We start from the raw sequence: 12794 nt of genomic DNA, 5'->3' as shown, positions 1-12794 counted from the left end.
TCAGGGGGGCCTAGGGCCGGGTCCTCGACACCTCTTGTTAAACAAATTTTCAGACTACTTTCTTTACCCAGTTGTTATTTCTGTTAATGTTGGCAGCTGCTAATGGTGAGTTCAGACTACACACTTGTAGCCATGTTTTTCCACCTGCAAAAAGCCACAGATCAGAGGCAAAATGCTTATCCAAAATAACTAAACATGCCTCTTTTGCTTCAAACACACGAGGGCCGCATGAACATGAACTCCACTGTGAAAAGTTCTGGTGGGGAACACTGATATATTGTAATCCTTTCCTACCATTTAAAATCGTAAAAATAAGTATTAGGAATAACTTCATCTTTTGAGTTTAAAATTTGCTTTACCTAGACTAATTATTTATTTAAACCACAGCTAAATTCATCTTCTCTGGAGAATCTAGACAATCTTCTTAAATTTGTGATTCAATTTGTATGGTGTCATGAGATTTTCAACATTAACAGAAGGTAACAGAAGTTACCTGGAAAATTCCCTCCTTTTGTAACCCTAACCAGATGTGACATTCAAGCTATCATTAGCAATGACAATGTCCTGGATGGATTTATTATGATATAAAGTAATTGACAAAAAGTGTTAATTTTGATTTGTAGGTTGGCTGCTCACGATTGTGTTGCTTAGTTTTTTTGGGCAAGGGCAAATGTATTTGGACAGGCGGTCCAAATAAGGTCAATGTATGGGAAACACTGTGGTCCTGACTTATGTGCATGGACTCTTTAGTGTGTTAGTGGAGTGTTATTGCATTTATAGCCTTTATAGCCTGTTATATAAAATTGTATAAAAATGTTATAAAATTGTATAAAACTTTTTATTAATTAGAAAGCCATGTGTAATGTTTCCCATAATAATAATGTAACATAATGGCAATATTTGAAAGCCGCCACTTCAAAATACAATTCTGGCGACACACAACACTGCTCTGAGTATGTGACACATTTTTGTATTAAATGTAGAGATCCTCACTCATATTCACTCTGTCCAATCAGAGTATGTGGCCCTGTACACCTATAACAGCCCGGAGCCTGGTGACCTGACCTTCAATGAGGGGGATACCATCCTGGTGGCGGAGAGAGTGGGAGAGTGGTGGAGGGGCAGTATTGGGGAGAGGAGCGGACTCTTCCCCTCCAACTATGTCAAGCCAAAGGAGGCTGATGTAAATGCAATGTATTTTCAGAGATTAAAAAATTTTCAGCAACGGATAACCACAGTTCCCTTGGTAACACAATAGCTACTCTATGTTTATGTCTTCGCCTTCAGGCCTCCAGCAATACTGGCCAGGTTGGAACTCTCAGCAAAAAGCCCGGTAAGAACCACTTACAATGTAACCCTATTGATCCCACCACTGGCATAACGGCTTCATACTGCCACAACAGTGATGCGGATGAGAACACACACATTGATGTAGTCTGGTATTACAGATGGTATTACAGATGTTTCTAGTAATGGCCTGACCCTTAACTTAACTGAGGCTCTTCTGTGATTGGCTGTCAGAGATTGCCCAGGTCACTGCTGCCTACACCGCCAAGGATGCCGATAAGCTCAGCCTCAGTCCTGGACAGGTCATTCTCATTATCGCCAAGGACCCCACTGGCTGGTGGCAGGGGGAACTGCAGGTCAGTGAGTTTTGTAACAGGGGTCATTAGCTCTGGTAAAATACCAGTCCTGGAGGGCGAGACTCGCATTGTAGTGAAAACTCTTTCATATGCTTACTGGTTTAAATCTGGAATACCTAGGTGAGTTGACTTTCTATCCAAAAAAATTACTTCAGTTGAAATAAGAATTGCTCATATCTGTTCTCTGAGAGTTCTTGAATGTTAGTGTAAGCATCAGTGGTCTCTTGGGTCTTAGGTGTTGAGGAGAGTAGTGTTCCCTTGTTGCAGGTGAGGGGTAAAAGGCGTCAGAAGGGATGGTTCCCAGCCTCTCACGTCAAAGTCTTAGGCGCCAACAGTGGAAAGTCAACACCAGCATCTATCCCGAGTAAGTGGCATGTCCCTCAACCCTACCAACTGCCATGTAGCTAATGACCCACCAAAAAAAAGACCTTGCATATGCATATCTGCCTCCCCCCCACAGTCTGCCAAGTCATTGCCATGTACGACTACAAGGCAGCCACTGAAGAAGAGATGAGCTTCTCCAAGGGTCAGCTGATTAATGTGCTGGAGAAGGATGATGCTGATTGGTGGAAAGGAGAGCTCAATGGTGTGACTGGACTATTCCCCACCAACTACATCAAGATGACCACAGAGTCTGACCCAAGCCAGCAGTGTAAGTAAAACCCCAGCATCTTGCACTAATTAAGCAGTGTATGAGTAAACAAAGCCAAGCCCACAGAGTTTTTGGCAAATTTATATTCCAGAGAGGCCAAAACAAAGAATCCCCCATGGCCCAGAAATTTTTTCATAGTTTTTTCTGCAAAGAAAGTTTGAGTGGACCCATTTGAAGTTTATTCTCAGTGGACCTGGTGCTGGTGCAGTAATTTGCTTTTTTATTCTCCACAGTGTACAACGATGCAACCACATGAGAACATCCTCATAGAACAATAACTAAGTAACAATATACATATAAAGCTTTATACATAATGCTAAAAACCCAACTGGTGCAACGCAGTGCATTTTTAATAAAATAATGACCATTTACCTTTCCAAACATATTTTTTGCCTTTCCAAACATTTTCCGTAACACTTGGTGAGAACACAACTGAACTAGTTATGATGGAACAAACTTAACTTACGGTTGTGCTCCCAAATTAGCTGAGGTTGTTTCCCCCCAGGATCGCTTATTAATGCCACTTTCCTTCCTTCCTTCTTTCCATTTCCTCCCTCCTCATACTTTGTTTCCTTTCATTTCTTTCCTTTATTCATTTGCTCCCTCTCTCCCCTCATCTCTTGTCATTTTTCTGTAGGATGGTGGCATAGCCTCCTCCTCTCCTCCTACTCAGAGACCCACTATCCTGCTAGGCGGGCCAGACGCTGCCCCTGACATCTGCCGTGGGCCCCGCCCTTTATTAACACACGCTCGCTCGATAGGCTGCTCACCTGGCTGAGCTCGCTGGGTTTCTGCTCACCTCGCTTAGATTTCTGTTGTCTTTCTGTACTCACACTTCTCACACTTACAATTCCATGTATGAGAGTAAGCATTGTAACCTGTCTAGGGAAGTTTGTAAAAGGCTGTCTTGAAGAGTCCTAACAGGGTATGTAGTTTGAGCCACCTTACCCTTTTGATGATAATTTCAAATGTAAAATGTTTTGTTTAAAATCTGTGCCCACAGCAGAGAGGCTACTCTAGATCAACGCCATTATACTGCTTTTTACCCCAGCGACAGCATAGCCATTGACTCAAGAGTTCTGCTGTCACTGTTGGGGAACAAATTATATTCTGGTGCTACCTCCCTCTTCTACCAAGGTGCCTGAAAAAATGACAAGTAACTAGATCTAAAAATTCCAGCCACTCAAAGAAATGAATGTTTTTCTTGGTTTAACGATATAAATGGAGTTTTTAATCATCCGTCTGCTTATCAGTACAGTGTGCTGTATTCTATTATTAAGAAAAAGTTTTTTGTTGTACAGGAAAAGAAAGTTTAAAAGCATGAAGCGTGAGAGAGAGTAGGGACAGAGGAGAAAGATGTATTCTTCAGGACAATAGGAGTTTGACGAAGACAACAGAATACAAACGAGTTACAGAAGGTTGAAAGATGAAAGAAGGTTATCTGAGAGTGGCTGAGATTCTTACATTCTTACATTGTGTGTCTGCAGTTGGCCCAGTTGTGGGTTAGCTTTATTTTATCAGTAGTTTCTGTGCTTTTGCTTGGCAGTAGGATAGAGGGTCTTTTCTGTGAAATCTCACTCCTTTCAGCCTTGCCTCCAATTCTTTCTCCACTCTTCGCTCTCATTCACTCTTGTGGTGGACTGATGACAATTTCCCCTTTTGCTTCATTAATTCTAGTGGGGGCACTCAGTCACATAAAAACCCACTATCTTAACCCTTCTCCTGCCACCATGGCACTATTGATTGGTGGGATCTGCACAATATGGGAGGGTCATATAAATATACTATAAGAAAGAAAATATATTAAGATATATATAGAAGATTATTTTCGGATGCAATTTAATGTGGTGTATATGCAGTTTTATGGCATATGCATCTTTCTGGGGTAGTATTTTAGGGTAGCCTCTTTGCAGATGTTTGCTGTGGTAAATGCTTTATAAACTGTCTTGTTAATTTATTTTATTTGCTGCCTTACATCAGTTTTCAATAAGGGTATACTATCTTCAGTAAATTATGCAACATTGAATTTTAATCAAAAACGAATGTGCATTTTGTTGCTATTAATATATCGATTGTTGCTATTGATATAATCCATAAATTTACTTTATTTGGGCTGCCTACTCAAAAAGATTTTCTCCTGCCTAAAAAGATTTTGTATTAAATGTAGACTCATGTATTCTGAACACACAAGTTTGCAGTGTTCCTAACACTGGCATAATATAGGATTCTTCTGTAGTTCAGTTTTTTTTTCTTTGTGAAACCACTCTATCAAAGTAGATTGACACATTTCAGTTTTAGTTTCCGATTTTCAGTGATAAGAATAAAAGCATACAGTACTGTATATACTAGGGGTTCCCAATTCATTTTCTGCCCGGTGCACTTTCTAGGATTCAAATGACCTGGCAGGCTAACCCCCACCCCCTCACCCCCTCATTCAAAATGCAGACATTGGCTACTTGAGAAGAACAACTGCATTATTTTGAACAGCTTCTCAATGTTCTTCAATGTTCTTCAAACATAAAATGCAGTCCTTCCGAGGCCAAATGTAACATTCGATAGGCTAACCATTTTTGGTTTTTTATATGAAAGCCTATTGGTGGAAACACTTTAACACAGGCCTAAACTTTCATAAAATAAAACATTTAAGTCAGACATGCGCAGGACTCATTTAACACAACTAAAAAACTAAAAACATGGAAAAAAAAACTACAAGCCACATTGTCTGAAGTTCCCGCGACCGTGACTCTGAGACAAGTGCAATGGGGGGGCTCTATTGTATATGGCCATCCAACAGCCCCTGCCGAGTCCCTCCCCCCACCCTCGAGACAAGCCAATTGTGGCACTCCACGTGTGTCGGCCCTGTTCACATGGAGCTGTGTATTCCATGTTTAATCATATTCTGATTGCAATTTAATTTGGTATAAAAGGGGTAGTCTAAAACTTTTGACAATCTGTTTAACCGGAAAATGTATACCATGTAAATGCTTAAACCGACTACTTTCTTTAGATTAAATGCATATTCTATCTGCTCATGTTTGTTCACAGGGTAAGTGATACCACTGAGTGTCGGCCCAGCTGGGGAAATCAAAAAAACCTCAGCGGTCTGTGGGCGACTCGCTCTTTTCTTTTGCAAACATCATTAAACATTAAAAGAATTAAAAATCGTGGAATGCTTCGATAGTCAAAAGGCTTGAAATATGTTATTATTACAGGTACATTAAAAAAAAATGAACAAAGGCTGTATCCACAGAAATATCGACCAAAAAAACACTGCAAAAGTTCAAAAGACTTCAAGGCTGAAAGCCAAAATAAAAAAGTTGTTTCAACCCTGCCAATTTTCAATTACAAACATATACAGATGAACTTATTGGAGATTGCGCTAAAGCTGCTCTTGTGCTCCCCTTAATGGTTGGAAGATAATTATATTCAGCTGATGCTGCTGCCTGAATAGTGACAGCAGAAATGCAAATATTGCACGTAATACATAATGCGTATTTGGAGATGTGCAAGAAATGTGTATTGTGTTGCTGCCAAAATGTTGTATTCTGATTAATTGCTTGGCATGTGAACACACACCTTTTAATCGGATCAATTTATTCAGCGTGCATGTAAATGGTTCATTTGGATCAAAACAAATTATTCAGAATGAAGAAATATTCTACATGTAAACATGAAAAGTGGCCCCTCTGTTCAAATGAGCATTTTCGAAAGTTAAGCTGATGCGATGTTGTTGCAAGGCGGACGCACTAGTGGGGGTGTTCATTTGTAATTATGTTTCTTTTCTTTTTTAGACTCCATTTAAAAGTTTGCTAGCTAGCTTGCTGCAGCTGGATATTGTTGTGTCTGCATCTAGTTGCAGGACTGCATTTGCTTGTTTATTTCATAATAAGCCCTCTGCACTCCACATTGCATAATAAAACCGGCTGCTATTGTCTTCGGAGACGTACATAGTATTATTTTTTTTTTTTTACGTGTAATTCTTAATACTTTGCCGGGCCAAATGCCTGGGAATCCCTGGTATATACAGTGGGCTCCAGAATTATTATATAATTAAAAATGAAGAAAAAGGCTCCATATAGTAAACAACGTGGATAATATTCTCTATTATGTTCAAACATATGGGAAAGCTGCATACTTTTATTTCAATACATTTAAACTCATGTTTCCCATTAAGTATTCAAAAATAAAGCAATTTGGCACCCCTAACAATTGTAAATAAAATCAAACAACGTGATATTGGTAATACAAATTTACTGAATTTAGTTAATCTCTTCTAAAGGAACTAAATTTGTAATTCCATCACTTGGTTTCACTGGAGTATAAAAATGAGGTAACAAGCATGGAAAAATCCCTTTGTCATCCTTCAGCATGGGGAAAGCCAAAGAAATGTCAATTCTGAAGAGACAGGTGGAAATTGACCATCAAAAATCTGGTACTATATGTTTTAAAGTAGATGCGGCTCACTTGGAATTAACCAGTACAGGCTACACCCATCTGCATTGGTCTAGCGATCATTTTTGGCTTTTAGAGGAAATAATTCAATTGCAATCTCATAGAATTTGTCGGATACAATTTTATCTTTAATTAAAAACAAAGACAGAGTTCAGACAATATGAGGGGGCACTTGCCATTTTCATATTATAAATTAAGTGCAATATGAAATAGGTGCCCCTGCCGAGCTGCGGTGCCCTCGTGTTCTGCGTATAGGCTGGGGCGACCCCACTGCAATGGTAATTGAACAGTTGGCTTCTCTGCTGTTTCTGATTAGTCAGAAGTATTCAATCGATTCTTAGTGCAGGTATAAGAAAGCTTTCAGTTTCTCGTCCTGGTTCTAGGCTTTTGATTGTTGTTGTCATTTATTGGCATTTGTCAACAATTATGCCAATGAAAGTCAAGGAAACCTTTATAAGTCTGAGAAATAAAAAAAACAGTCAGAAATATTGACCAAACAACAGACTTGCTGAAACAAAATGTTTGAAACATCATTAAGAAAAATTAGCACTGGTGTATGTTTGGAAGCATAACCTTTTTCAGTTTTCAACTGTTGGTCTTCCTACCAGTGCCTTTGCAATTACTGAGCTCACCAGTTCTCTCTTATTTTTAATGATGTTTAGTTTTGGTAAGTGTATTGTTTGGCATATCTCTGTCTGATTTCTCGGCTTCCTCGGCTGTCATTGGCCCAACTTTGTTACTCATGTTGACAAACACCAATAACAGACTTCAGGCCATTAAAAAAGCCTAGAATGAAAACTGGATACTGAACAATTTCTGCACAAATGATGCAATTGAATACACCTGTCTAATCAGAAACAGCTGAGAATTACTGTCAAATTACTTTTTTGTCTCCTAAAATGGGGGGGACTATGTACGAAAAGGGATGTCATTTCTGCATGGATGACCCAATATCGATGCTCATATGCTCAAATTAAAGCTGCATTTTAACCCCGCTATTCATTGCCTCATTTCAAATCCCATGTTCATGAGTACGAGGCAAAATCAGATAAATTGTACCTCTGTCCAAATATGTACGGACTGCACTGTAAATCCCACCAAGAACCTGTAATCAGAAAGGAAGTCCATTAGCACAAACCCAAGGGTATCAATGATTTCGTCAAAAATCTCCAAATTTGATCTCTAACCTTATTCCCAATTATCGGAAAACACTCATGGCTGTCATCTTTGCCCGGGGTGATTGCACAAGTATTAAACTACGGGTGCAAATAATTATGAAACTTGTTTTAAAAAAATTTTAAAATGTAAGACTTGATTGATTCCATTGAATCATTAATAAAGCACACTACTGTACACATTGTAAAATAAAGCTTGTCAATAACTATTGTTTATTATTTTACGGTATTTTTGTGCATATTTATCAAGGGTGCCATTAATTCTGGAGCCCATGTCTATATTGGCAGATACATATTTTATTTTAACGTAGCGTTCCCTATGAAAAAAGGAGATTGATATCCCATTATCCCAATTCATTAAATAGGATAATAGGCATGAAATATGCAAGTCTTTTCTTTAAGGCTGTTAAAGAGGTGAGCTGGGGAGGTCATACAGCTCCTGTGCCTTGACAATTCATTTTCGTTATTCCATTATTCTCAAATGAATGTGTCCTATGTCATCGTCGCTTTATTTAGGATGTGTAAAATAGCGGTCTAGACATTCACTTAATATATACTCACTGAGCTCTTTATTTGGAACGCCTGAACACCTACTTATTCATGTGATTATTTCATTAGCCAATCGTGTGGCAGCAGTGCAGTGCATAACATCATGCATATACAGGTCAGGAGCTTCGGTTAATGTTAACCTCAACCATCAGGCTGGGGAGAAATGTGATCAAAGTGACGTTGACCGTGGAATTATTGTTGATGCCAGACAGGGTGGCTTGAGTCTCTCAGGAATTGCTGATCTCCTGGGAATTGTAGACGTAACAGTCTCTAGAGTTTGCAGAGAATGGTGCGAAAAAACATCCAGTGAGCAGCAGTTCTGCAGGCAGAAACACCTTTTTAATGAGAGAGGTCCAAGGAGAATGGCCAGGCTGGTCAAAGCTGACCGGAATGTAGGACAGTAACGCAAATAACCATTACAACAGTGATATGCAGAAGAGCATCTCTTAACACACAACGCGTCAAACCTCTAAGTAGATGTGCTACAACAGTAGAAGACTTATTAAGTATAAAAAAATATGTCAAATACCTAATAAAGTGCTCACGGAGTGTATATTTTAAATTACTTTGGTGATAGAGAAGTGACACACTCACTGTTCAGTGTTGGAAAGGTTTATTTAAAAAGCAGATTAATGTGATGACTCTTGCTTTTTAAATTTACATTCGTCCTAAAGACTATAAACATACAGCAATAAACACATGACTATAGGTAAGTTCTCTATCATGCATTACAATGACTCAGTGTATGTTTAGGTCAGCTGTTTTTTGCACAAGACCACTCATTCTGTTTATCATTCTGAGACATACATGCATTTTATACTTCCATGGTACCATAAATCGGGCTAGCGTCTCCCAAGTTTGAATCTTTCTAAATTCTAAACGAATGAGGACAACGGGAGACTGTTATGTCTCAGCAGTGACCTGTCAGACTCCGATCCAGTAGCCTAAAGCAAGGGTGAAACCACAGTTCTCTATGGCCAGCAATTTTGACATTTATTCATCTTCTGTAGCTACATACTGTCTTAGTCGTTGTTAGCTGCCCAATTGTCCTACCAAGATAACCTATTTAGCCATGCTAAATCACAAGCTAGTTTATTCATGAATGTTAAGTCATAAACACCAACAAAGTGCATTGAGTTTGCTAGCTAGCTACACAAAAAATGCCAGTGACTGTGATAAAGCTAGCTAGTTAACGAATATGATCCAAAGCACCCCTTATCTGTCAGACATGGTAGAGGTAGTGTTATGGTATGGGCATAATGGTATAGCTGCCACTGGAAATGACTCACTTGTGTTAATTGATGTCACTGCTAATGGCACCAGCAGGATGAATGCCGAAGTATGCAGAAACATCTAGCCTGCTCAGATTAAAGCGAGTGCATCAAAACTGATTGGACAACGCTTCATCATGCAGCTGGACAATGATCCCAAATATACAGCCAGAGCAACCAAGGAATGTTTTCAGGTCAAAAAGTGAAATGTTCTTGACTGGCCAAGTCAATCACATGACCTCAATCCAATTGAGCATGTATTTCACCTCACTGAAGGCAAATGGCCCCCAAAACAAGCAGGAGCCAAAGAGGGCTCCAGTACAGGCCTGGCAGAGTGTCACCAGGGAAGTGTCATCAGGTGATGTCTATAGGTCGTAGACAGTCATTGACTGTAAAGGATTTGCAACAAAATATTGAATATGATGAGTATTTCAGTTTGTGTTAATTACTTTTGGTCCCCTAAAATTGCAGGACTATGTATAAAAAGGGCTGTAATTCTGACACTGTTCACCCAATATGGATGTAAAAACCCTCAAATTAAAATTGAAAGTCTACACTTTATCCATATAGTAATTGTTTTATTTCTGTTTGCTGGAGTTCAGAGCAATATATATATATATATATATTTATATTATTATTTTTTAAATGTGTCGCTGTCCAAATACTTACGGACTGCATGGTTTATGCATTGCATTGCATTACATTACATTACAAAGCATTTCGCAGACACTCTTATCCAGAGCGACGTACAACGAAGTGCACACAGGAACAAGTGTGAAGAGGACCCTAGGGGACTGTATGGTTCCGAGTCCTAGCGTGACCATACAGATACAATTGGAACCATTGAAGAATACAACTGAAACTAGCATTCCACGGTTGGCAGCTAGAATACCCCAAGTACAACAATACAATATCTAATAAAATAGAATAATATCTATGTATACCCATGTATATGTGCCATTATAATCTATGGCATAAAACAATGCAATAATGAAGGAAATCTTGAAGGGGGCAAATACTTTTTCATGGCACTGTACATGCAAGAAATGTAATTATGTAATATTTTGACATTGGCATTTTCAGTTTGGGAACACTGGTCACCTTATTATTTCTAACTTGCTTAAGCAAATGCAGTGACTTCCAATGGTTTCCAGTGAAAACACAACAGAGCCCTGTCTGAGTGATGGTACTGTAGTGTATTGAATTGTCCTTGCTTCCTGCTGTTGTAGTTTTGTTTCGTTTTTTACGTAAAAAGTTTTTATCTTAGTGTACATAGAGCTTTTATCCTATTCTTCTTTCCAAAGAGACTGTCAATGCATTACCACAGGTCACACCAAGGACAAATTGTTGAGATGTGAATACAAAACTATAAAATGCTAACTGAATAAATTCAAATATATTAAATTCACAGTTCAAAAATTCAAATCTGTTAAATTCAATGCGTTTTTTTTATTTTATTCAAACCCTTATTTCCCTTATAAACGGCCAGACTGGTTAAAGCTGACGGGCAGGTGACTAAATAACCATGCTTAACAACAGTGGCATGCAGAAGAGAATCTCTGAACATGCACGTTGAATTGGATGAGCTACAGCAGCGGAAGACCTATAAGTCTTCAAGAAATTAATAAATGAATAAATAAAAAAGAAGTCAAATGTATACCTAATGAAGTCGTCACTGAGTATATAATCAAATTGATCAAATTAATTCCAGTCATTACCTTTGTACGGATTTCAAAATAGTACAAATGAAGATGAGTCCCAATTAAGTTAAAATTGCAACAGTAAAATAAAAAGGAAAACTTTTTCAACAGATTTAAAACAAATGCTTTACTATCATTGAGCATATGCAATATTACTCAACCTGTTAAAACTACAAAGTTGTACCTTTGCTATTAGTTTATGCAATTGGTTTGACTGATATATTGCTTACATTCACAATACAATACTATTCTGCACTTCATTTACAATACTGTATACATTATACATGTGTTTATACAAAGAAGCAATTTGCTGGTGTCTTTGATGGCATGGGTTTTTGATGACGCAATTTCTTGCAGTTATCACTGATAGGATTCTATGCAGTTAGCCTGAAGCCTTTTTCTTGTGTTTGAGTTTGCTACCTTGTTTGGTTTCTTTCAGATTTGTGTACCTCTCAATATATTATTATCAAATTATTTTTAAAATAATTATATAAATGTTTATAAAGTTTTTGGTTGAAAATAACTCCATTCAGTTCACGGTTTACCATGTGGGAAACCATGGGGAGTGGGTAGTCAGTGGGGTTACACCACAGCACCTTTTGGATATTTCTCTTTTTCTGTGCATTGGTAGACAATTATGAGCTAGAAAAGTACTGAACTTGAGCTTCATACTTCATTTTGTTTTCCGGGAAGAGCCATTTAAAATTGGGTGTCGCAATTAAAAATGTGAATGAAATGTGATTTTTAGAGATCCGTAACCTTAACATAATCTTAGATGTAATTTTGAATGTGGAATTCATATCCTGCCACAGAAAACAGACTCTTTTGAACAGAAACTTTTGTTCAGGAGAAATTTGGTCCTGTAAATGTTAATTTGTAAGAGTCATTGAAGACAAATGAGCCAGTTCCGCAGGCAGCCGTACAGGCCCAAGCCATAACACCCCCTCCACTATGTTTCACGGATGAGGTGGTATGCTTTTGATCATGGGCATTTCCTTTTTCCTGCACACTTTCCTCTTTCCATTACTCTGGTACATGTTAATCTTCATCTCTTCTGTCCACAAGACTTTGTTCCAGAACTCTTGGGGCTCTTTTAGGTGCTTTTTAGCAAACTGGTATCTCGCCTTTCTGTTTTTCAGGCTTATCTGTGGTTTGCATCTTGTAGTGTACACTCTGTAATCCTGCTTATGTAGTCATCTACATATGGTAGACTCTGACACGTCTACACCTTCATCTTGATCTGTTGAGCCGTTGTCATCTACTACAGTGGTCTTCCTCGGGCTACTGGGTTTTCTGACATAATTCAGTTCACCAGTTTTTTTCTTGTTAATAATGAACTGTTGACTTGGGCA

At 38.4% G+C, this 12794-nt stretch overlaps 1 protein-coding gene across 1 annotated transcript in view; it reads left to right on the top strand.

Moving 5' to 3' along the window:
• itsn2b (intersectin 2b) overlaps nt 1-12794 on the top strand; it is a 79259-nt gene that overhangs the window by 46964 nt on the left and 19501 nt on the right. The window contains exons 22-26 of the mRNA XM_061243587.1: nt 1017-1183; nt 1288-1333; nt 1522-1643; nt 1911-2007; nt 2104-2295. Of these exons, the coding sequence (XP_061099571.1) occupies nt 1017-1183; nt 1288-1333; nt 1522-1643; nt 1911-2007; nt 2104-2295 (624 nt within the window). The remainder of the gene's footprint in view (nt 1-1016; nt 1184-1287; nt 1334-1521; nt 1644-1910; nt 2008-2103; nt 2296-12794) is intronic.

Source organism: Conger conger, chromosome 5 (genome assembly GCF_963514075.1).
Source record: "Conger conger chromosome 5, fConCon1.1, whole genome shotgun sequence".
NCBI classification, from domain to species: Eukaryota; Metazoa; Chordata; class Actinopteri; order Anguilliformes; family Congridae; genus Conger; species Conger conger.
This window is presented reverse-complemented; position numbering and strand designations above follow the sequence as displayed.